The following is a 25,613-nucleotide window of genomic DNA, read 5'->3' as shown; positions in this document are numbered from 1 at the left end:
GAGAAAGAGTGAGAGCGAGCGCAAATGTGGCTGAATGTTTTTTAAAGCGGGGTCAGCACAGGTGAAGTATCCACGGAGTGATTGGCTCAGCAGGCCCTGATCCCCAGGGAGAGTGGAAGGCGGCACTGAGAGTGAAGGGGGCCCAAGGGCCTGTTTGGGAACCAGCTTATGGGCAGGAGCAGGGAAAGGCTCAGATGGGGGTGGGGGAAGGCTGAAGGCAGTGTGGGAGAGGAAAAACACAGAGTCTAAGAACTGGGTCTGCAGTGAGCCACTTCACCATTTTGTGCTTCAGTTTCCCTATCTGTAAAAAGGGAAGGGTGCCTGCCTTATGAGGTTCAGATGAGAAAAATATGAGAAATCCCTTGGTGGGCGGGAGCCGCTGCTGCATGTGGACACTTCAGCTCCAAGCCCAGGAACACAGGGTAGAAGGAACATGTGACGACATACCTGCAGGTGGAAATGCGGGTGCCCTCATGGTTGGACTGCAGACCTCCCTCCCAGGGGACACCATGTGGGTCTCAGCAGGATTGAAGAGCTAGGGCAGGGCAGGGACAAGACTTCTCTGGTCCCCTTTGCTTCGAAAGGGGACTATCAGATCCGCCAGGAGCAGCAGCTGCTTGAAGACACTTCCCAAAGCATGCTGGGGAGGCAGTGGCCAAAGGAGGGACTCTGGGGCTGGTGCGTAAACCATCGCATGGCCGTGCCTCTCATCTCTCCTACAGGACCGTAGGTCCCTGAAGGCTCCCACTTTGCCTCAACCTGCCCCCACCCCAGCCTGCATTGCTGGCCATAGGATGCGAACACTAGGCATACTTATCATTTCCCGGCGAGCACCCAAGTCTGGCCTCGTCTGACTTGGTGTATGACATTGGTTGGGTCACCTCCTTCCTCTAGGCCACAGCTTACCTGGAATCCGTAAAATGGGACACTCCATCTCTGTGCTACCTGCATCTGAGGGGAGGCAGCAGTACTGAGAGGCAAGAACTCACACTTTGGGGGCTGGCAGCTCTGTGTTCTAGTCCTGACACCATGGCTTGCTAGTGGCATCCAGGAGCCTTCACAGCGTCCATTGCCTTGACCGCGAGATGGGGTGGTTGTGTCCAACGTGCAGGGTTATGGCAGTAATCGAGACAAAATAGGTACACAGAGCTGACATGTACTTTATTGGTTTATCATCTCTCTCTCCCACTAGAGTGTCAGCCCCATGGGGCAGGGACTTGGTCCCCTTCACTGCCGCACCGCAGCACCTGGGAGGTGCCCGGTGCTCAGGAGGAGCTCCCTAAGCCATTGCTGATTGGATGAACAGAACAGGTGCTCCATATACGATAGCTCTCATTGTAAGTCAGTAAAATGTGCTGAGACAGAAAGCATTCGAAGTTCATGGCTGTTGAGAAAGGAAACTCTGAGAAGCAAGAAATACCCTTCAGGGCTGGTGTGGGTCTGTCACTCTGTCTGCCAGGCAGTGGAGGACACCAGGGAAGCTGGGCTTTTCTGGACCAGGGAAGAGACATGACATGCCCACAAGAGCCAGGAAGGAGCATCGTGAGTGAGGTGGGGGTACTGGGCAGCCCCATGCGTCCCGTCTGATAGGGGCCCCCTCTCTAGCTGACTGTGGCCGGGGGGTGGGAAATGCAGGCCCAGGTTGCCAGTGCAGCTGATTTTACAAGAGAAGCCAGAAAATCCAACGGAAAACAAATCATTTTTAAAAGAAAAACACAAATGAGAGCAAACAAAACCCATCTTTGGGCTGGGAGGGGTCCTGTGAAGTAGCCCAACCCTCTCAGGCAGTGTGCACGGGAGAGAGGGCCGGATGGTGGAGCCCCGGGGTGGCCTCCCTGGGTCCTTGTCTCTCCAGGCCTCTCAGACAGCCCCAGCCCCTGACACACAGCTGACAAGCTGTCCAGATCCAAAAGGCAGGGTCACATACAGCCAGGGAAGCAGCCACTTCCCTGGGTTCTTGGGCTCAGGGTGTCTCCAGACTTTGGAGCTCCCAGGCTTAGGGTAAGTCACCTCCCATAGTGCCTGGCCCATGGAGAAGTTCAGTAAATATTTACGGATAATGGGGAAACCAAGTGAGATTATAGGGACAAAAGTGTTTCTGAAGATCAAAAGTGCTTTACAAAAGCAAAGTGTGGTCATCCTCGTTATCAGTGTTGTCATGAGCGAGACAGTTTTACCAGAGCAGGAGGGGGGGCCTGGGACCTGGAAGAGCAGAGAATTTACAGTGACTTCCCAAGAAGGATCTGGATCAAGCCCATCAGAGCTCACACTTGGAGGGGATGCAGCTCACTGGCTCCTGGACAGACCCTGTCAAGGGACATGAGAGCCTACAAGACCCCCTCCCCAGCCACCTGATGTCCAGCTCAGTGGGGTCCCAGTCAGGCCAGGCTGTTTCTCCCCAGGTAGATGGCCTCCAGTAGACCGCACAAACCCCCGCCCCAGCTGCTGCCCATAAAATATAGACACTATATAAATAGCATAAATACTTTCTCATATATCTTAGCTATATAAATTATTCTCTTTTGCCCTAAAAACTGTATCTGTGAGGTAGACCAAAAATACCCTGTGAGTGTTTCCCTTAGAGCTGTAGAACGAGGGGTCAGTGGTCACTGGTCCCAGGGGCCACAGCAGGGCTGAGGTGGACCTTTGGGGATAACTGGAAGAGAAGGAGGTGGGAATAGGGAAAGAGAAGAGGGGAGAGGGCTGGACAGGAAAGACCCCATAGGCCAAGGCCCTCTGAGCCTGCCCTTGGCCTGGTCAGGGTTAGTGGCCAGCCATGGCCTTAGTCCCTCAGTCTCCCCTTTATCTTCCTGCAAACCCAGCATTGCCCACCATGGAGTTGGCATGCGGACGGCGTGTTGGTGGATCAGACCCCCTCTTCCTGCTGTCTTTTGCCCAGGGCTGAGCCAGGGTGGAGGAAGAGTTGGGGTCCTAGAGGAGGAGGATGGATCAGGCTGGCAGGGAGAAAATCTCCATGTAGTGAGGCAGTGGAAGAAACTAGAAAACCAGCTGTCTATCCTTTTTTCTCTTCCTGCCAAGATGTGGGCTAGCTGCTTGGGTCAGCAAAGTCAGTCTCGGGGGTGGTCGCAGGTCAGTTTGGCTTCTTATCAGAGCCTCTGCAGCCAAAGATCCTTGCAGTGTCCCTCCAGAGGCCGCCTGATCCACCAAAGACAGGGCAGCTTCTCGTCACCCTTGGAGATCACAGGGAGCCCCAGGGGCTTCTTCCTGGGGCTTGCACAGATGGTTTCTCAGCATTTGGCTGATTCTGAAGTTTCCTGTCTCAGCAAAGGGTCAGCAACTCTGGGTTCAGGGAGAAAGGAAGCTGACAGAGGGCGCGGCAGGGCCAGCAAAGCAGCCAAGGGCGTCCCGGAGGAGGTCACTTCCTCCCAGCTGGCATTGGGCCCTGCTCTGGGAAAGAACACAACCTCCAGCAAAGTGACCCCTGCAGAGTCTTGATTCTGAACCAGAGAGATGTGTGCTGCTGAGTGAGGGCCCTCAGCCTGGCAGGTCCAAGGGGTGTGCATGTAGGGAGGTGGGGAGGTGCCTGTGGGGAGTACGTGTATGAACCAGCTTCTCTCTCCTCCTCCCCAGGACCTTGGTAGCACTGGAGATGTCTGCAGGATCAGAGGAAATTAGCAGTCACTTCCGTTCCTCAGGTAAGAGCCAAAGTGAGGGGCCATTGGTTAATGAAGGGCCAGGCTTAGCAAAGACTTCCCCACGCCCATACCTCCAGGCAGGGCAAAACCCTGAATTAGAAGAGTAGCCGGAAGAGTAGAAGTGTAACCAAATCAGAACTCATAAACCAACTCTTCTGCATCACGAATGCCAGCTGTGCTGGGGCCTCAGCACGGGTGGACCCCAGCCACAGCGAGCTGACCAAAGTGGGCTCGAAGGGAGGCTGAGCAATTGAGGGGTCACTGTCTCCCCTGGCGACCTCGGTGTGCTATCTGAGCCCCACTCCGGGGACTGGCTCCTCCTACCGGCCTTGCATCCACTGGTGCTTTTACTGAGCAGGGCTGGGTAGGTGTGGATAATTCAGCTCTGGAGGTAAGAATGAAGGCTCCATGGAGGCATATTTTAAAAACCAAATTGAGCACACAAGGATCCAGGGCACACATCTGACTTAAGCTTTCCTTTCTCCAAACCACCTGGCCTTTCCCCTCATCTCTAGCACAGCACAGCCAGGGTTGGGGAGTGAAGGGTTGTGGCCCTGGGGGTTCACTGTGATCTGAGCAGGGCCCCAGGGCTGGCTGACCCATCCCAGCCAGACTCCAGCCTCTGCTTCTAGCTGACACTGCCTCCCCGGGCCTTCTTGGTCCGGAAGCTCACCTCCCAGCATCTTGCTGACTTTAGGCCACTCAACCCAAGAATCAAGATGGCAGGATATTCCCCTCCCTCCCCTCCAAATCCTCAGTCCTGCCTTCCTCTTGGTCTCCCTTGTTTCCCTCCACATCCTTTCCATTCTGCCTCCTGCTCCAAGTCCTCAACAAGGCTGGGGACCCTCAGGTTCAAGGACAAGGCCCGCACCTCCTGTTGCTGAGAGTTGAGGGAGGAAAGGCTGCCAAGGCCCAGTGGGGAGAGGAGTACGTGTGCACGGCACGGAGGTTGGTGAGTGCATGCGTGCTGCGTGTACCTGCCCGGAGGGGCTGGCTGCACAGCTGGGTGGACTCAAGGTGGCCCGGTGCCGTGGGAGGTCCTGGCAGTGCCAGGCTGGCATACTGGGCAGCGGGCCTAGTGCTTACAGGTATACACAAGCTCCTCCTGCACACACTGCTGGCACTCCACGTAGCAGCACCACTGCACCTGGCAGTGGCAGGAGAAGGCCACCAGGCGGCTCTGGGTGTCGTAGCCCCGCCCGCAGCACAGGCTACTGCAGCTGGCCTCCCGGGAGCACACCCTGCCCGCAGTGCCAGGGGAGTACTTGCTGGGCCGGCAGAAACTGGGTGAGTCCTCCATGTAGACCAGGTCCCCAGGCCGCGGGGCCAGGCCCTTGGTGGGGCTGCCCGGCTTGGCAGGTGCCCACAGCTCCAGGCGGCCCAAGGCCTCGTTGGTGGCACTGGACACCTTGACAGCTGAGTCGTAGCGCAGCTTCAACACCTGGCCTGTCTCACGGAATGGGGAGAGCTGCTTCCAGCAGGTGCGCACAGCACAGGAGCCTGACACACCATGGCACTTACACGTGGTCCTGAGGCCACTCTTCACAGCCTGCAAGGAGAGGCAGAAGGGAGACATGGTTAGAGGCCCAGGACCTGTGGCCCAAGCCTGCCCTAGGAGCACCAGCCCTGGTGGGGAGTGGCAGGAGGATGGGAAAGAGGCCAGGGAAAGTCCACCTGAGGGGGCAGACAGGACTCAAGCTGGCCCATGTGACACCTCAGTGCACACCAGCTCCAGGCGCCCCTTCCCCTGGCAGTCCTCATGCCTTGGTAAGAGCAGGGTAGCCCCAGCTTCAGCCCCAGCTCTTCCCTGGCCCAGAGTTCTTGTGGAGTACACAGCTTGCACAACTGAACACAGCAGCCCTGGTTTACACCAACTCTGTGATGAGGACACAGAACATGGAACTCAATTTCTTAAGAAAATGGAGCCCTTGCCTCTCCCAGCCTTCTCGTCCCAATAGACCTAGATACATTTTACCCTCCAGCCTTCCCTCTCCTGTGTGATCTCAGCTAAATCCCTTCCCCTCTCTGGGCTGCCTCTGTCTTCCCATCTGTAAAATGGAGGAGGGGTGAGGATTGTACCAGGTCAGTTTTCAAACTATGCTGGCAGACATCCAGGAAGGCTCTTCCTCGGAATGGAGACCCTTCTCCAAACATGTTCCTGTCTCACCAAGTCCCCATCCTGCTGCCCAGCCGCGGAAGATGGCCCAGGACCCTCCCCTACTTCCTGGTGCCTGGTAACTGTCCAGAGTAGATGCCCAAGGAATGTCGGTTGAAAGGATGAGGTTCATCCAGGAATGTCTCTGTGTGTGTTTGCTGGGGGCAGGGCAAGTCCTGGCTTCCTATCTCCTTGCTCCCCGGCCCTGTACCCTGGCTGGGAAGGGCTTTGGGTCACCTGGGAACGTGCTCACCTTGATCCCCACGTGGGTGTTGTGGGCGTCTGCCCGTGCCCGCAGGTCTTTGCTTCCTCTCTTGGGCCCCAGGAAGTTGTTCAGGAACTTTGTGCTATACTTGAGATTGTCGCCACACACACCCCACTGCCAGGCCTGCCGGCTTTCCAGGCCTGGAGAGTCATCGCAGGTGCAACGCTCCATGCGCCCGGCGCTGCAGGCCCGGGCCAGGGTGTGGGTGAGGGCAGCCGAAGACACCGCGTACAGAAAGGCCGTCTCCTTGAAACCTGGGCCGGGCCCCGGGGGGGGTCAGGAGGGAGGAGGAGAGTGGACTCAGAGGCTGCCCACTGCCCTCCAAGGACAGAGACGGTGTTGGGAGCCACCATAGTGAGCAGTGGACGAAGGGCGTGTGAACCTGAGGACACAGCTCAGGGCAGCCTCTCTGTCACCTGCCCCTTAAACTCAGGCTGCAAGTTGCTGTTTAAGTAGAACTTCCAGCTCCCTATGGAGTGTGTGTCCAGGTTCTCAGGGCAGCAGGACAGGAGGTACCCCCTCTAGTGATCACAGATGCAGAGAAGAGACTTAGGCACGTGGTAAGCGGTGAAACTGGGCTAAACCACAGACCTTGACTCCAAGCCAATATGGGAGCAAGTTGGACCAACCCATTTCTGAGCCCCTAATCCTCTGAAATATGCCCTGTGGGCTTCCCGTGCTTCCTCATGCCTCTCAGAGGTCATCCTCTGCTACCTATTGGGGAGTAGGTCCAGTGACAGAGTGACCTTGGGTCTCCCACCTTACTAGTCCCAGACTGACTATCCACCCACTTGGGGACTCTTGCACTTTTGGGGTACAGCCTGGACCTGGCCTTCCCCATGAGCTCACTACCTTCTGCCTGCTCTCCAATACACCTGGCGTGTTGGGGGACATCAGTGCTGCCCAAGACCCTACCCAGCCACAGAGAGCAGCTTGCCTAGAGGGGCGTGGACTGCTCCAGTCCACCATGACTGCCACTTTGTAAAAGCCCCTTGTTGCTTGGTGATACGGTTGCACGATGACCTTTTTGTGCCCTTGGGCTGTATGCTTTCTGAGGGCAGATGGGGTCTTGTTTGGCTCTGTACCTCCAGCATCCAGCATAGTGCCTGCCTCGCTGTGAGCCTCATCAGATGCTTAGTGAAGGGAGAGCTGGGTGGACGCATGAAGAGATGCAGGGAGACAGGGAAGGAGGGAGGGTGGGAGTGGAAGGGAAGGAGGGAATGATGGACCAATGAATGTGATGAACAGAGAAACAAGTGAGTGAATTAACAAGAGGAGTCAGCCAGTCTCATGTCACTTGGCCAACTATTAACTTCCTTCCACATTTATCTGCTCTCATACTTGTGTGTGTGTGTGTGTGTGTGTGTGTGTGTGTGTAGGAGGCTGAGGGAGGGAGCTGGGGGTCACCCATCTCATCTGTGAGCTCCTCCAAGAATAAGCGGTGCCTCCTCCCCTCCTCTCTCAAGCATGTCTTCCTTGCTCCCCTGCTCCCCAAAACCTGAGGGAAAAACTGGGCCTCATTAACTCCCAGGACCTTTCTTACTCAGGACAGTGCTGGGTTCACAAGGCAGTGTGGCCTGTGGACAGGGGCCTAGGGAATGGGAAAGGCAGCCTTCTCCCAGCCCTCCTCCTCCCAGTCCCCCTCCTCCAGGCCCCCCTCCTTCCAGCCCCCCTCCCTACCTCTCTTGAGCAGCCCTGTCCTCCCTTCCAGGCTGCAGTTCCAGCGCTCATGCCGGAACTGAAACTGGCACTCGAGCAGGCTGAGATGTGCAGCGTCCTGCAGGGTCTCAGCCAGGCCTGGCTCCCTCCGACAGAGCTGCTTTTGCCGGCGGGACAGCTTCAGGAGGTCACACTGCTTCAGGTGGGCCCCACCTTGTGCCGGGGCAGCGGCGGTGCCCAGCCCCGGGAAGGGCGTCAGGACCTCCCGCCCAGTCAAGCTAGAGGGGGTGAGAGAAGAGACATCAGTGACCCTTGGGGGTTGTGACAGTGGAGGATGAAAGAAGACAACCCCTAAAGATGTGGGGCAGATGAGGGGAAGGGGCCTTCTTGGGGGCTTCATTATTTGTCCTTCTGGGAAGGAGGCTGGCCCCATGGGGTTATGCCCCTATTTTACAGAGTAGGAAACCAAAGTGCTTATAATAATAAGGGCTAGTGCAGGATCTCAGATCCAAGTTTTTCAGAAGCCAGTCTCTGCTCTGCTTACCCACTTTATTTCCCAAACTTGCCGAAACAGAAAAAAAAATATCATTTGGGGGGCTTATTAAAAATACAGATGCCCAGGATTTATACTTAGCAATTTTGCTTCCATTTGTCTGGAATGGGGCCTGGAAATCTGTATATTTACCACATTCCCTAGGTAGCTGGGGAACGATCCGGGCAGTTTGGGAAATATTGCATGTAGCATTGGCTGCTGCCTGGAGGGGAGAGCTGTGTTCCTAGGAGGGAGGCAGGCAGAGGAATGTAGACATTGAGAAGACAGCCAGCCAGTTTCCCTGGTTATCCCTCTCTCCCTTACGTTATGTTGCTGCCCAAGTAATGTCATGCCTACCTAACTTGTTTCCGTAGTTCCCAGACAGATCTTTAAACATCTGGCCGCTCCATGCCTGTTACAAAGTGATGCTTGGGGAATACCTGAACGGATGGAAGCAGGGAAGGATAGAGAGATGGGAGGAAGGAAGGATGAGTGGATGGACTGACAGGTGGATGAAGGTGAAGGAGCTACATTTCCATCAGGCCATCAGCTCCAGACTTCTTGTTCTACTACATCTGAAGTCCACGGATTCTGGAGTCAGGCTGCCACGTTCTAAGCCCAACTGCTGCCTCCTAGCTGTGTAACCTAGAAGCTTTGATTTTCTCCTCTGGAAAGTGGAGAGTGATCTTGTCTACTTCGTGGGGCTGCTGGGAAGATTATATGAAAAGTTACTAACCACCGTGCCCTGGGACATGCTATTTCTCTTTCCTGCTAGCTGGAGTTTCTCAAAATTCTTTCCTTTTGCAAGATGCTTTACTGTCTAACCTGGGCAGAGTCTTCCCTTTGTCTAGACAAGGAAACAAAGGTTTTATGAAGAGGCAGCGACTATCCCGAGTGTTACAGCAGATCAGCAGCAAGGTAGGGGCTACAGTTAGAGCTCAACATCCCTCCCTCCAGAAGCAATCTGTGAGATGTTTCTCCCAGTTCAAAATATCTGCCATCTAGTACCCTAGTGGCCCTCAGCATGGGTAGAATATACAATATACTAGCACCCAAGCTGGAGGAAGCAGTCCCTTTCTGGAATATGCTGGCCTCAAGACCATGGTAAAAGAGCAAAGGTGGAACCAGGCAATGGCTTTTGAAGCTCCTGCTTGGATGGGACACTTGTCACTCAGGCTCGTGTACCACCAGCCAAGGCAAGTCCTGTGGCCAAATGCTGAGTGGTCAGAGAGGCCCTCATCCCCCAGGGCTAAGGGCATGGCTCTCTTGTTTGGAGCCACCTGCTCCAGCCCGGACATTTGGCTGGATGCCACACCCTCCCTGTCTGCCCCGGGAGGGTGTGGGTTCTGGCCAGGCCCCAGGTGCCCCAAGTAAGTGCCCGTAGATTCCACATCCATCAGGTGCAGCCAGCCTGCTGTGGAGCATAGCTCTGAAACCCCCGAGCAGAGACAGATGCTATCAGACTCCTCCCGGCCCAGCTTGGCCCTGGGCTCCCCTCCCAGACAGGGTGAGGGCAGGGACCCGTTAATCATTAATCTGGGGGCAAATGGGTAAATTTCCAGTCCACCAGGTCTACACCCAAACCCCTCCCTGCAGTCTGACAGGAAACCCTTACAGCTTGACCCTTGGCAGGTCCAGAGCAGAACCCGATGTCAGCTCCAGCCCAGGAGACCCCTCCCTGATGGGCCTCCAGGGTGGAGAGCAGCTCGGGGGCTGCAGGAACAAAGGGTACAGCAGCCGTCCAGCCCCTCAAATGTCTCCCTCCCCACAGCAGGGGCTGGTGTGAGGGACAACTTCTGTTCACATAGTTCCTGTGTTTCAGAAATTGGGACCTTCTGTGTAGCAGCTGATTGACAGATGAGAGAACAAGCAGAGAGTGATGGGAATTTTGGCCAACAGGGCTGTACATCCTTCAAAGCCTGTCTTAAATTTCATTTTAAGAACAAGAGCTTTTATATTATGATAGCTGTGTTATATAATGCTATCTACCACATTTTTGAGTGCTTATTACTAAGCCCTTTAAATTACTCTTGCAGACACCTGTTGGGTTGACTGCCTACCTGCTCCTTCTGTCTATATGGTTACCCTGTTGGCCGTTTTATACCACATGATCTTGCTGCTCTAGCCTGTTGATTGGACCAATGAGGATCACATGACCCAAGCTGGGCCAATCAGTTCTTTCTCTGAGAATTTGGAAATTGACTAAAGAGAGCATACAGCAGTTACGTTCTCTCTCTTTCTTTAGGTGACTGGGCTTGTAACTCAGGAGATAAAAAGAGAAAGCTGGTCCAAAGAGACAGAAAAAGAATAAACCAAACACAGAGAGAAACAGAGGTGAGAATGGGAGGGAGAACTGGGGGAGCTTTTCAGCCCCTGACCTCAGAGTCTTCCTGAGTCAGCTATGTTCTTGCTTGAGACACTCTGATGTGTAGTACAGTGTCAGGGCTGGGAGTCAGTTTGTCTAAGGGTGCCGTCCCTGATCACCACCTTCTGACAGCTGTGGAGTACAGTACATACCCCAGGCTGCACCTGTGAGCCAGGCTCAGCAAACACCTTTTCCCCCCATCAACAGGCACCTGTTTTTTTAATTTTGTGTAATAGACCCTGTGATTGATGGCCCCAGGAGTCCAGTATAAAGTCGGTTAATTTTATTAGCAGTAATGACACTTAGTAGCGATTAATGGTCAGGAAAGGCAGCCAACCGCACAGAAGCCTCAGGCTGCCCTGGGCCCTGGTCTGCCTAGGGATGCTCTTGAAAAAGGCCCCCTTGCACTGCCTCAGGGACCCCCACAGGGCCTAGGAAGACAACTGAGAGAACTTCCAGGACCCAGTTTCTCTTTTATTTGTTTTCTGTTGTGGTTTGGGATCATTTTTCCTTTGAAGAAATAATGCCATGACATCAAATTTAGAAAACATCTCAACTGATTTCCTTAAACAAATGCTAGCGAATGCCCTGCAGATGCCATGGCGTCTGCTAGAGATGGTTTCTTCTTGGATTTTAGAATTCTAGTTGCTCCAGATTCCAATCTGTTCCAGGGCCAGTGGGCATGATCACCTCCCCTTGAAGAAACTGTACTCTCTGGCACCCGGAGCCTGAGAACCTCACCCACCAGGCCCCTCTGCAAAACTCTCAGTTACGCATGTGTTAGCTGAGCTCCTTGAGGGTAAGATATACAACCAGAGAAGACTGAGTGAGCTTCATGAGTCTAATGAATCCAGACAAAATCTGGGGTTTTAATGAAGACACTGCTCCATAGTCAGATGAGATGCTATCAGCCAAGCAAGTGACCAGTGTTCTGAACCAAAGACCAGAGGACGGATAATCTGCGAACTTGCTAACTGCCCTTCTGGGCTGGCGGACAAGATCACCCTCAGGCCTCTGCCTGACTTGAGTGCCCCTGGGCTGCCTGGGGCGACCCCCCACCATAAGTTGCACCTGCTATGACCCAGCTGGTTTCCCCCATTCCTGCTTCCTGTTGGGCTCTCCCAGACTGACTTCCAGCCTCTCTTTTCCCATCAGGAAAGCAACAACCCCACGTGACCAGCTCCACTTTCCTCTTCTTTGCCTCCAGCCTGTACCCCTCTACTCTATACACCCTCAGCCCGTGGCCCTTGGCGGTCAGGTTGATAAGAAGACCGGTAACCCCCATGCCACACAATGAGATGCCTTTGGCTTTGACCCCAGAGCCTCCCCAGTCACTTCCCAAGCCACCTCGTCTCCCTCCAAAGTGGGAAAAGTCCAGGTGCCCTTAGGACTTCATCTCACATTCTACCCTCTAGACCTGCTCTGTCCACACCTGACCCTTCCGGCCCCTGCCTCCTTTCACACTGTCCAAGGCCCACTCAATCTACAATTTTGGCTAAAACTGCCCCATCTGGGATGACCTTGAAGGAAACAAAAGTAAGTTCTCCCAGGCTTTGGCGAAGCTTCCCAGCAGACTGCTTTGGTCTGTCGTCAACAGGATCTCAGGGACCACCAAACCCCTCAAAAGAACTACAGCCCACCCTGGAATGATCACCCACCACCTGTTGGAGTGTGGGAATCCAAGGACCTTGGGCCCCCAGGGCTGTTGTTGCCTGGGGTAGTCTGGTCCCAGGTCTGCCCTCACCCATTGGTGAACCCAGAGATGTCCGCTCACCCCTAAGCTCGTTCTATCTAACAAGTACACATTGACTAGTGGGAGATCATGACCAGAGCCAGACTGCCTCAGTTCAAATCCCACCTTTACCTGTTACTAGCTGTGCTACCTTGGGCAAGGCATGTCACCTCTCTGTGCCTCATCTGTGAAATGCAGATAATCATAATACCTACTGACATGGTTATTGTGAGGATTAAATGAATGATCATTTGTAAAGCTCTTAGAATGGTGCCCGGCATGCAGTAAGCTCCAGGGAAGTGTCGTTCTTAAGCATCTACTCTGTGTCAGGGGCTGTGCTGGAGGGAACTTGGCTGGATTCAGGAGCACTCCAAACTCTCCCCAGGCCCCAAGGGCTAGGGGAAGGAGAAGGCTTTGAGCCAGAGGAACAATCAGTAGCCGCTCAGGGACCCAAATCAGGACTCCTTGGCTAGTCCTGTTCTGCCTGTAGTGGGGGGCCTGGGGTGGGGAGGGGCAGGAGGGAGGTCTAGGGGGCAGGCCCAGCTCCCTGGGGAAAGCCTGGCAGGTGCAGAGCACTTCCCATCACCAGGGGTATCCTGGCTCTGCTCTTCCATCCCCACCCCCATCCTTGTTTCTGCTCCAGAGGGTCTGATGGTTCCAGAGGAGGCCGCCCCCACACTGTGGTGGGTGAGCAGGTGGGCGGTGCAGGACAAGACTGGCAATTCCCAGGGCACCAGGTCGTGCCAGCCTGTCTGGACCCTGAGCTGGAGGGTCCAGGAGCTGTGCCTGGCACCATGGTCCGTGCCAACTGCAGGTAGTTACCTGGGAACCAGGAAAGCCTTGCCCTGCCTGGAGCATTGGCCTTGGCCCCACAAAACCCTGTTAGATGATCCTGATAACAGGCTTCCGCTGCAGGGCCATTTGTATGGTAAGTGCTTCTTTTGTGCTTTCATCTCAAATATCTCAGTCCACCTTTCCCGCCCTCACTAAATCCCCCGACACACACACACACACACACACACACACACACACGCTCCCCCCCACACACACACTCACACTCCCCCACCTGTTGCCCTTTCCACTCCCCATGTCTTCCCAGCAGGAGAGAGCTAGCGAGGGCAGTGTCTGGCCCAGGAAGAGAGGGCACATTGCTCCAGGCAGTCCCTTTTCAGGGAGGGGGGCCCCTCAGCACCCACCTCTGGCCCCCTTCCCCTCCTATCATCTGAGGGACCCCGAGGTTTACATGCTGAGAAGCACACCCCTCCCTCCATCTCTCAGACTCCTTTCTCCTCGACAAGACTCGCTGTCCCCTCATACCTCCTCCAAGAAGATGTCCTTAGTGAGCATCCTCAACAGTTACCATTTTCCACCTTTACTCTAACTCCCCCTAACCACTCCTTTCACTCACTCACTCATTTATTTAAATAGCAATATAAAGGATTTGACTGAGTTTCAGATTGAGGCCAAAGAAGACCACTCACTAATTCCCTGTCTGGGTCCCCCTCAGTCCCTCCTGGGTCCAGCTGTCTTTTTCTCCCCACTCTTAGCCTCAAAACCCACCTCAGGGACTGAATCATCACACCTCCCCCTACCCCAGAGCCCACCCCAGAGCTCGTCCCCCACCCCACTCCTGGTGCAGAGAGAAAAGAGCCTGGTCCAGCTGTGGGCTTTGTCTCTCCCAGAACAGCTCCACTTCCTGTTTCACAGCCACCAACCGGACTGCCTGCTGAGGATGGCATCGTGGAGACGTGTGCTCACGAGCTAAGTGGGCAGCCAGCAGCCTGTCCAACAAGCGTGCTTTGCATCTCAACAATCTTGGGTATTTAGAGCATGGCTTAGTGCAACATCTGTGGAGGAAATGCTTCCCCCTTCCTCCCTCCTGCCTCCCTCCCACTCCACTCTGGCTCAGGCTGAAGCTGACTAGAGGAAGCCTTTGTCCCTGGCATGCATGCATCAGGTGGCACGGTGGTCACAGAGGGTACCCAAAGTCAATCCTGTATGGAGGAATCCCTTCCTTCCACGTGTCTGAGATTATAAACATCTCCCCCAGTTCCCTGGCTGGGTCCAAATGTACACCATTTGAATCACTATATTCTAGAGCTGGGGAAATCCAAGATCACCCAGTCCAGAGATTTTGCCTTGATGGCACCTGGGAAGGTATCCCAGAGGCTTCTAGGGGCAGGCAGGAGGGCAAGAGGTTTGCCAAGTATGCAGGTCTCTGTTTTGACTTGCCTGGTGCCCTGGAAGTTCACATAAGATTTTTTGGTCCAAGATGACCCAATGAGTTAGTGGCAGGGCTACGACTGTGCCTCAGGTCTCCTGATTGCTTCTGTTAAGACTGGTGGTCTCCGCTTTCAGTTTTAATGTAACACTTCAGGGAAGAAAAATCAGCCATCACCATAGCAAACATCTAGGGTGACAGAAACACAAGACAGGTAGGACTGAAGGGAAGGAAGCCTGGTCAGGACTCCTCTGGCCTCCTGGGCAGTCAAAGGGAGAGAAGGACTCTGGTCTAAAACTCTGTTTCTTTTTAGTCAAGAGTCAGAAATAAAGTGTAGAGAAGTGGCCTGTCAATCCATACTCAAGTGTGAGAGTCTGATATAATTACGCCAGTGCCTGAGGACATAACTTTGCTAAAACAGAAGGAAGCTCAAAGGAGAGGTCTGGGATCATGAGAAGAAGAGAGAAAAGGGAAGCCTCAGGGGAGGAATGGAAGGGCAGGAGAAGAGGGGAGCTGGAAGCCTTAAGACAAGCTTCCCCAGCTTCTTGGGTTCACAAACCCAGCCCTGACCCAGGGGACGAATAGTTTAGGGGGCCCAGGGTGGGGACTGCAGGGAAAGGCGAGTCATCATCAAGGCTATATCATCTTGGAGCAAGCAACACCCTCACCCCGTTCTGCTCTAACCATGGGATCCCGGCTCATGGGCTGTGTAACTTTGGCCCATTTTTTTCAACCATAGTAAGTTGACCAACTAACAAGCGTGGCAGGCTCTGGAAGAGCCAGGCCCCTGGGGAATGCCTTGTGTATGATCATCCTGTGATGAGGACAATTCTATTGTTTGCACATGCTCTAGGAGGAGACGTTCCATGCTGCAGACTCCACTTGTCCTCCTGCAGATCCCAGCGATGGCCCACCCACCCCCACACCCCTCCCCTCAGCTCCAAGGATAGCAGGAATCTCCTACCTGGTCAAGGAGCCACTCCCTGAATATGCCTAGTAGGGCCAGAGGGGTCAGGACAGCCCCGGGTATGGATGGAGTTGTAAGGGGCTTCTTTGGAAACAGAGCAGGGTCCTCCAGAGCAGGGTCCTCCAGAGCAGGACCAGAACAGCTTCCCACCTCAGACTGTCCTGGACTCAGAGCCAACCAGGGCTGTAGCAGAAGGTCCCTCCCCTCGGGCCAGACAGATCTCCTCCTTGTCCTCTTGCCATGGCCAACTTAGTCCAAACTCCATGCCTTTCTTCGTGCTGTCACTGCTACCTGGGTTTCCTTTCCCAGATCAGAAGCCCTCATGGATCCCCTGGACTCTTTTATAGCCACAGCCTTTTTCAAGAGTTGACTCAAGAAAATGTAGGGAATGGGGAAGGTGATCATGAGGCCCCATTCAGCTCTAGTAGGCTAAGATACTTATCTGCCTCTTCCAGGAAGTCCTCCTTACTTGCCAGCCCCATCCTACTCAACCATCCAATTTCTTTGTTTTCTCCCACTTTTTTGAATATAGTACCATTAGATCTGCATGGTTCACACTTTTTTTATTCCTCCTCAGGGCTGTACAGTCTCTCCAAGTAGCCTGGAAGCCCTTTGGCAGAGGTCCTGGTTTCTCACACACTGAGGTCCCCCAGCGCAGACACCTGCTGACTGCATACATTTCTCAGATGTTAACCCCAAGCAGAAAGTATAGCTCCAGGCTCTCCCTCAGCCTCTCCCACCCCTAGACCCATACCACTGGCCTCCCTGCCGCCTTAGTCCCAGGTTACAGGGGTCACCTAACGCCCCCCACTGCCACCAAACCTTCCCAAACTCAAGCAGGCTCTGGAAGGGTGTGGCTCTGGAGTAGCTTGCCTGAGGCCATGGCCTCCCCTGCCCTTAGACTGGGATGGGCAGCGTGAGCTCTCCCCAGTGCAAGATCTCAGGACAGCCTGGCCATGGTCAGTCAGACTCTGACTCCTCCGACCAGCTCAACCCCCACGGGACAGGGAGAGCCAGGCTGATTCCCTATGAACCTCAGTTTCTAGGGACAAGCTGGGCTTGGGCAGCCAGAGCCTCCCTTTGCTACACAGTGAGAACTTGGCCCAAGACTTTGTTTAGAACGGCTTGCACAACCTCTTGTGGTGACACGTGCTGAAAGTTTACTGCAGGTTCACAAAATTTTATCCACAATTCCAGACTCCAGAAAGCTCAGACAACTACAGTTTTTTTTTTGTTTTGTTTTTTGTTTTTTTTTGCCCATTGGTGGTGAATTCATATGGCAGCAAGACTTGACTTGAACCAAAGTGAGAATATTTATGGTCTTTATTTATCCCAACAGGTAAATGTTTTTCTGCAAAACTAATTGTGTCTGATTACTGGGGACTACCTATACCTTGCTAGGGATGTTATATTCTACGTGGCGTATGTATCATATGATCTTTCTAAAACTTGAAACTTCTTGAATTCTGAAATGTATCTGGCCTCAAAAGGATTGGAACTATGGGGAAAGCAAACCTTCTCTACTCTTGCCCTAAAACCCGTCTCTGGGGAATTTTCAGGACTGACTGAATATGGCGGTTCAGTTCTCCCTTGGCTCTTTGAGACTCTTTACCTTCCCTCTCTGGTCTCTCCAGTGAGAGGGTCTGGGCTTGAGGTGTCTGTCCCACCTCCCCGCTCATCTCCGCTGCCCCCAGGGTTCCCACGGAAGGCCAGGTGTGGCTGACTTCTGAAGTCTGATGGGAGCAAGTGTCTGCTCTCTGCTTTGCTTCTAGGTCTTATCCTGCCTGACAGAGGCCAGGTCATGACCAAGCAGTGTGTCCTTGAGGGAGTCAGGCAGAGAGAGCAAACATGATGGGGCAGAGAGGGAGGTTCTGGGGGAGAGGAAGGATCAGCAAAAGGGAGAGGGGACAGCCCACCCAGACATTCACTGTGGACTAGAAGGCAATGCTAGGTACTGTGGGAGGAGTCATCCAACAACAGGGCCCCAAGACTTCTGTTTAAAGGGAGCTATGCATGGACTGGAGACATAAGCGTGTAAACCATTGGGTAACAAGCCAAGAGTTTAAGACATGCAGTGCAAGAGATACCTGCAACATATGCCAAGTGAAAGGTGTCGGCTACAGGGTGGAGGGCTGCTCAGAGAGTCAGAGCTGCCCAGGGGAAGGCAGGCCTCAGCAGGGGATCAACAGGCAGCAGGAGGCAGGGATGGAGAGGTTGGCTCTGGATTCTAACAGACTGGATTTCAAATCTAGGTGCTGCCAGCCACTAGCTCTGTGACTTTGGGCAAGGCACTTGGCCTCTCTGAGCTTTTCTCCCCCATCACCTGTAAATGAGGATGATTATATCAGCACCTACCTCCTGGGATGCTACAGTGGTTAAATGAGATTATGCACAAAGTATTGAGCCTAGGAAGGATTCAAATTACACAGTGACTGGGATAAAGATGAAGAGAGGAAGGAACAGATGTCAAAAAGATGCTCCTTTAAGTTGGGATGCTCTAAGACAGACCACTAGGTTTCTCGGACTCCATATATATGGATAACATTTCAGCACTTTTATATACATAAAACCATCATAACTACCCAATGAGGTAAGGATTAGCCCATTTTATTGGTGGGAAAACTGAGGTCAGAGCAGCTAACTGATTTGCCCTGGGCTACAGTTAAAGTAGCTGGCTGGAGGATTTGAACTTGATCTGTGTGACTGAGTCCAGTGCTCCTTACACCACAGCAGGGTCTTGGGCTGCCTCCCATCCTGCTCAGGCTGATGCCCGGGTGAGGGTCTCCCTCACAGCACCTGGCCTACCTCCTCTTGAGCCCACCTTCTATCTGAGGCACCAGGACCTCTCTTCCTTAGGAGATTCCTTCCCCCACTTTGCTTCTCTCACCTCTGTTTTCCCATCCTCAGCCTCAGAAACTCCATCACCTTCCACTGAGGAGGCTGGTTTGACCCTGACTCTAGAGCCCAACTCCTCAGGGGTTACAGCTCAGCCAGAGACAAGCTAGTTTAAATTCCTTCCCCAAATACAATGATTCTTATCAGTGATGTTTGGCTTACAGTCTACCATCTCAAAGCAATAAAATTTATTTTACCCTTTCTTCCCTCCAACTCTGTTTTTCTCAGGACTCAGTCAATTCCTAAAACTGTTTTTAAAAAATCCAAATACATGAAACACTTAGGAATAGTTTTTTAAATGTTTTCAAGACCTGCACACTGAAAATTACAAAACATTGCTGATAGAATTTTTAAAATCCCCCAAAAGAGACATATGGCTGGTTTATAAATCAGTAGACTCAAAATTGTTAGAATGCCAATCTTCTGTAAATAGATTTATAGATTCAGTGCAATCCCGATCAAAATCTCAGCAAGCCTTCCTGTAGATATTGACAAGTTGATGCTAAAATTTATGTGGAAATTTAAAGGACCTAGAATAGCCAAAACAATTTTGAAAAAGAAGGACGAACTCATAGTACTTGGTTTCAAGTCTTACCATGCAGCTACAGTAATTAAGACTGTGGTACTGGCCTAAAGATAAATTTGTGGAACAGAATAGAGCCTGGAAATAAGCCCTAATATGTTGGATCAATTAATTTGCAACATAGATGATGATGAAAGGATCATCTTTTCAACAAATGGTGCTGGAATAAGGGGATATCTACCTGGAAAACAATAAACGTCAACCCTTACCTCACACCATCCACACAAATTAACTCATAAAAATCAGAGACCTAAGTGTAAAGCTGAAACTATGAAGTTTCTAGAAGAAAACACAGGAGGAAATCTTTGCAACCTCCAACAGGCGAAGATTTCTTGGATAAGACAGACAAAAAGCACAAACCATACAAGAAAAAGTTCAAAAGTTGTACTTCATCACAATTAGATCTGTCCTTCATAAGGTAATAAGAAAATGAAAAGGCAAGCTACAGATAGGGATAAAATATTGTTAATACTTTCTGATGAAGGATTTATATCCAAAATATGTAAAAAAAAAAAACTCTTACAACTCAATAATAAAAAGACAAAGAATCCAATGAAAAAGAAATCCAAATGATCAACACACACATGAAAGATGTTCAACTCACGATTCATCAATGGAAAAACACAAATTAAAACCACAATGAGATACTAATACATATCCACTGAAGTGGCCAAAATTAAGACTGATAGCTGACAAGAATATGGAGCAACTGAAACTGTCTTACATTACTGTGTAAAATGGTACAACCACTTTGGAATACCATTTGACCATTTCTTCTAAAGTCAAACACATACACATGATCCAAAAATCCAGTCCTAGATATGCATCCAAGGGAAATAAAAACATATGTCCACAAAAAGGCATGTACATGAATGTCCATAGCAACTTTCTTTGGAATAGCCCCAATGTGGAAGCAATCCAAATGTCCATCAACTGGTGAATAAATAAACAAATTATGCTACATCCATACAACGGAATACTACTCAGCAAGAAAAAGGAATGTGCTACTGATACATGCAATGACATGGATGCATCTCAAAAACATTATTTTGAGCAAAAGAATTCAGATACAAAAAGCTACATAAGGAGGGGGAGGTATAGCTCAGGGGTAGAATTCATACTTAGCATGCACAGGGTCCTGGGTTCAATTCCTAGCACCTCCTTTTATAACAAATAAATAAACAAACAAACCTAGTTATCCCCCCCCAAAAAAAATATCCTTAAAAAGAAGTCATAAGGTCAATGAGTGCATGGCCCTAAATTAGGTAGATTAATAGATCAAGAAAGAGTCCCATTTTTTTAAAAAATGGCATAAAAAAAAGGCTATATACCATATGACTCCATTTATATGAACTTCTACAAAAAGGCAAAACTAATCTAAAGTGACAGAAAGCAGAGAAGTGGTGACCTGGGACTGGTGGGAGAGTGTTGACTACAAAGGAGCAGAAAGGATCCTTTGGGGTGAAGTCACTGTTCCATACAAAAATTGTGGTGGTGGTTACACGGGAGTATACATTTGTTAACACCCAAACTATGCACTTAGAATGCATGCATTTTATTGTATGTAATGGTGATTTGGAAAAAATTAATACTGTGTTTTGCTTCTTCACAGTGATGACACCTCCACAACCCGAGAAGACGGTTAGAACCCCAGCAACACCACAAGTGGGCCTGTACTGAGTCATTAGTATGCCAGGTACCCTATCAGGTCCTTTCATTCATTGTCTCAATTAAGCCTCACACCAGCCTTTAAGGATGGGTATTATTATCACCCAAAGCCCCAAAATGCTAAGACATGTGTCCAAAGTCACAGCTAGCAAGAGGCAAAACTGGGACTCAAACTAAAGTCTGCATGACTCAAAAGCCTGTGCTTCCATAAATTTCTCTGTACTATCCCTAGATAGGAAAGAAACCCAAACAGTGCAGAGGTCACACATATAAAAAAGCACCACCAAAATCAACTGTAATTTTAAAAGTTTCATCCACAGGAACTATTTCTGGTTATAAAATTCATTAGGATGACTAAATGACTGGATTGGGTGACGACTACTATCATGTACCCAGCTCATCATATAATACAGTGAATGTTCATTTATAAAACACCACAGAAGTTAACATTTGCAGAATTCCAAGCCATCTGAGCCAAAATATGAGCTCTTGAGTAGTCCTAGACTTCCAGGACCAGTGGTTAGGGAACCTTAGGCCCCCCAGGTACTAAAGACCTTGGAGGCAAGTGACTTGACCATGGACTACACAGAGAGTGGCGCAGAGCCAGGAAAAACCTGGTCTACCTCCCATCCCACGGTCATTGTGCCATCCTCTTGAAGCCCACCTGATACCCAAGCAGGGCTCAGTGCATCTTGTCTCACTGCTGAGGACAGAGGAGAATGTTGTGGCCTCACCCATCCCACTGCAGCCAAGAGAGTCTGACAGAGTTAACCAAGCAGGGGAGGGGTCAACCCGGTACCCCCTCACCCGCTGCAGCTCCTTTGCAGCTGCGGCTCTCCTGGGTGACCACACAGCATTAGCTCTGGTGGCTGTTCGCCCAGACTGGAGGCGAGACCTGGTTTCTATCCTGCCTCTCCCATTAACTTGCTGTGTGACATAGGGTGAGTCACTGAGCCTTTCTGACCCTTGGTTTCCTTTTGGGAACTATTTACACCCATCCTGTATACCTCAAGAATGGGCCTGGGGATCAGATGACAGAGGGGCTGGATTAGAAGATGATTTGTAGACTGCAGTACTAGTTATGTTATTATCAGCATCAACAGAATTAACAGCATCAATATGACCTGCTGGAAGCAGGGAGTTAGACCAGAGAAGCTTTGGGGGTCACTTCCAACTCTTAAGTCTGTGATTCTATGAGTTCAGAAACCCCAAGAAGATTGGCCTCACCTGCTCTTCTCATGTTTGAATTTCCTTTTATCAGGATGCCAAGACACTTGACCTTACTATCAGAAGTGAGCCTTCACACACAAATGACCTGGGGCAGAGAGAAGCGCACTGCCTTCAGTTCTCACTGCAGTGTGAGTAACTGGCGTAGTCCTTCCAGAGAGCATATTCTGATAGGAAGATGGGAAATCTGGCCGGACTGAGTCACAAAAGGGCTTTCTCAGTGAGAATTCAGGATCAATCCTGTGCGTTCTCTGAGGCCAGACACATAACAGCATGAAACCGCAGTTTTAGTTTATTCTCTGAGCATTTGTCCTCCTTCCCAGACTGAGGTGGTGGTAGCTTAAGTGTACTTTGCCAGCTCTGTCCAGGGGGGGCTCACGACTTGGAGAAGGGGGCTCACACATGATCCCTCTCAGCCCTAACCCATGCCTGATCCACCATCTCCCTTTCATCTCCAAGGCTGAGCCCTTGCCTACCACCCCCAAATTCTAACCCTTGCACTGCCACAAACTGCTTTCTCTTCCAACCACATCAGCCTGGGTGGTCCTGGCCTATTGGAGCCCCTCTCCTCCCACCTCACCTGGCCCTTGCCCCATCCTCAACCCCCAAATCCAAGCAAACAAAGGGATTGTGGAAACCAGCTGGTATCCAAGAAGATGCAAGCACCATATGCCTTCCCACAATTTGTGCTCTGCATTTCAGTTCAGAAATCCCTGTCAGGGCTGGGATATCAAGGCAGTGTACCTGGTCTCCTTAATAGTACTAATTACTAGTATTAGTTGAGCATTTACTATGTGTTAGGCCCTGTTGTAAGTGCTTTCCATGTACTAACTCACATAATCCTCATATGAAATAAGCACTATTATTCTCATTTTACAGATGAGAAACTGAGGTACAGAGAGGTTAAGTGACTGGGCCAAGAGCACACAGCTCACAGGCAGATGGATTGGGGATTGAACCCAGAGTCTGTGCCCCGACCACTTTCTCCTGTTTGTGGATGCAACAGAAGTGCCTTTTCAAGCCTGAAGTCACTGGGAAACAAACATGTATGCACAGTACTCTTGAAATGGATAGAAAGGCTCAGTCATGTCAAGTTCAGCCCCTACTTTTTACAAAAGGGGACACTGAGGCCAGAGACTGAGTGGTCCTCCCAGGTCACCTGCAAGCTGAGCCCAGAGCTAGGGGCTGGACTGACACCACCCCCACCCCACCTCCTATATATTTCAGGAGAGGCCATTGCCCACAGCCAAGGCATGTTTTAACCAGGGGTCATGACCTGGAAATTAACCCACAGCCCTTATTCCAGCCTGTGTGGGACCTCTCAGACACTCTCAGGCCCTTATTCGCCCCTCCCTCCAGGTCCTCAAAAGCAGTCCCTGGCAGGTCACTTGCATGATTTGTTTTTTGTTTTTGTTTTTTGCCTTTTCTGGAGTCAAACTGTAAACCTCACTCTGACTTGGGGTGAGGATCACAAAAAGCATAATTGGAATGATTTAAACTAACAGACTGTACCTATTTGGAGCAGGCTTTGGGTGGAGGTCAGGAAAGTGCCTTCACACCAACGACCCCATCTCCTACCCCATCCCTGCGGTTCGGGGTCAGAGAAGGAGGCACAATTGCCTTGTAACTTGCTCTCCAAATACTGCCCGCTCCCATCCCATTCTCTCCCCAGTTGTCACCCCAACTCTTATCCTCCTTTTCCAATCTTATTTACCGCCTTCCCTCTCACTCTTTGTCATCTCCTGAGAATTCACCCCACGCTAGGCCTGCGATTTGATCGGGTTTTCCCCACGGACGGTTCCCTCTCGCATCTCCAGCTGACACTCCACACTGTCCGCAAGTTCCTCCATCCCTCTTGGGTCGGCGCAATCCCCTCCCCCGCCTGGGTAACAACCCACCTCACCTATCCACCCACCCTTTCGGGTCTCCGTTCTGGGGGGGTGAAGGCAGAGGGTGGGGAGGGAGCCCCAGGCAAGGACTGTGGCTGGACAGAATCCAGGACGGGGCCGACAGGGAACCGACTGAGGATCGGAGAGGGCAGGAGGGACGCCTTGGGCCGGCAAGGACAGGGCGCGCCCGGGAGGATGGGGACAAGATCTGAGACCCGTGCAGAGTCCGGGAGCTTGGGCCGGGGACTGAGGCCCGGTAGAGTGAGCAGGATGAGGTCTCGGACAGAGCTGGGTGAGAAGAGCGGCGGTGAACGGGCCCAGAGCTCAGACTCTAGAAGGTGCTATCTGCCCAGGAGTCGGGGAAGCCAGGAACTGAGCTCGGGGAGCGAACTCCGACCCCCAGGTTGGACCTAAGGTCTGAGTTCGAGATCCCTCCCGGGCTGGGGCCAGAGTAGGGAAAAGCTGGCCGTGCTGCAGCAGGAGGAAGGGGAGGCAGGCGGGCCGGGGCGCGACGGGCACTGACCCGAAGTAGGCGGCGGCGGCGGCGGCGGGCAGCGCCAGCAGGCAGAGCGCGGCCAGGGCCAGCGCGGGCTGGGGGCGCATGATGCCGGCGGCGCGGCGCCCTGTCGCATCTCCTTGCGCTGCTCGGCGCTTGCAGCGCCGCCACCAGCAGCCCGCGGGACTTTAAACCCGGGCGGGGCGGAGCGGGTGGGGGGGCGGGGCGGCGCTGGTGGCACCCCACCCGGGGCGGCGAGTCCCCTGTCTCATTGGCCCCGCCTACTTGCCCCGCCCCGTCGCGGGTGGGGCCGCTGGCCGGGGTCCGCCCCCGCCCCGCCCCGCCCCACCCCCAACTCTCCCGCCCACCCGCCCCAGGTGAGAGCTCACCTGACGCCGTGCGGGCCCGGGTACGCAGGGGCTGAACGTGAACCAACCTCCCTCCGCCCCCGGGCGTGGAGAAACTAGGATGGGGAGTTTCTGCCTACCCAGCCGGGGTGGAGGGACGCGCAGGATTCCCTCCCCCAAGGATCAAGGGGTCTGGGGCGTAAAAGGAGGGAGGAGCCTGGAGTCTGCGGAGAAGTCGTGCGGCTCTCTTGCCAGGTGGGTGCGGGTCCCTCTTCACTTCCGCTTCTCTGAAAGCAGGGTCGGGTGCGGACACAGAGCCGCTCTTCAGAGCGGGAAAAATGCAAGCCTAACGGCAAAGGGTGTCCGGGGCGGGGGAGTCCCTTGGTCAGAGCCAAGGAGGGAAAAGGGAGCCTAGTTTCTAAAAGGGAGACTGTCAAGGAGGAGGCCTCAGTGAGCATTGGCTGATATTCAAAAAACAAAAATCCAGATTCTCTAGTCAGTGGAGCAGACAGAGCTCGTGTAGGGGTGAGGGAGGAACCCGCTGTCCAAAGTGTGTAGATACAAGAACTTCTGTCAGACAGGACGGAAATGTCCAATGTTGGGCCACAAAGCTCTGTCTTGCTTATTCTTTTTTAAAGTTTAACCCCAATTCCTGCAGCGGAAGTGCACTGATCAAGGCAGTGGGTGGCACCCATCTAGGAGGGAGATGTGCAACAAATTACACAAGCAAGATTTAATATGTTTTTGAGAGTCTTGAACACTGGGTGAAATTAAACAAAACAAAACATAACTTGCACTGAATGTCAAGATCTGCGTGTAGAGTTTCCCAAAAAATCAACCATGCATGCAGAACATCAGGTGACAGCGACCTTGGCTTTGTGGACACAAATGGGCTGGGAGACTGATGGGAAGATGGGAGCTGCAATATTAACAGAGGAAGCCCCCAGCCATAATGA

General features: G+C 52.3%; 1 protein-coding gene and 1 long non-coding RNA gene across 3 annotated transcripts; one reads left to right on the top strand and one right to left on the bottom strand.

The window, feature by feature from the left end:
- Positions 1-1,140: 1,140 nt before the first annotated feature.
- On the bottom strand, positions 1,141-24,461 carry WNT9B (Wnt family member 9B). Its single transcript, XM_032457186.1, has 4 exons — positions 24,338-24,461; positions 7,757-8,013; positions 6,065-6,330; positions 1,141-5,205 (listed from the first exon to the last, which is right to left on the bottom strand). The coding sequence occupies exons 1-4, from the start codon at positions 24,415-24,417 to the stop codon at positions 4,732-4,734; spliced, it is 1,077 nt and encodes a 358-aa protein (XP_032313077.1). The 5' UTR covers positions 24,418-24,461; the 3' UTR covers positions 1,141-4,731.
- Positions 3,381-15,512, top strand: LOC116656767. 2 transcript variants are annotated; one of them, XR_004311693.1, is made up of 6 exons: positions 3,381-3,507; positions 3,592-3,656; positions 7,788-7,937; positions 8,642-9,185; positions 10,513-10,601; positions 11,304-15,512. It is a non-coding gene; the product is annotated as an uncharacterized LOC116656767 (long non-coding RNA). The 2 variants fall into 2 exon arrangements; XR_004311692.1 differs by having other exon boundaries at positions 10,513-15,512.
- Positions 24,462-25,613: the final 1,152 nt, after the last annotated feature.

This window comes from Camelus ferus, chromosome 16 (assembly GCF_009834535.1).
Source record: "Camelus ferus isolate YT-003-E chromosome 16, BCGSAC_Cfer_1.0, whole genome shotgun sequence".
Lineage (NCBI taxonomy): Eukaryota > Metazoa > Chordata > Mammalia > Artiodactyla > Camelidae > Camelus > Camelus ferus.
Note: the sequence above shows the minus strand (reverse complement) of the source record. Positions and strands in the feature narration are given on the sequence as shown.

Bases quoted from the DNA above. Each gene is read 5' to 3' on its own strand.
- WNT9B (XM_032457186.1), bottom strand. From the start codon at position 24,417: ATGCGCCCCCAGCCCGCGCTGGCCCTGGCCGCGCTCTGCCTGCTGGCG. The intron at 8,014-24,337 runs GTCAGTGCCCGT...CACCCCCTCTAG, and splicing joins GCCGCCGCCGCCTACTTCGG to CTTGACTGGGCGGGAGGTCC. The intron at 5,206-6,064 runs GTGAGCACGTTC...CTCTCCTTGCAG, and splicing joins ACACCCACGTGGGGATCAAG to GCTGTGAAGAGTGGCCTCAG.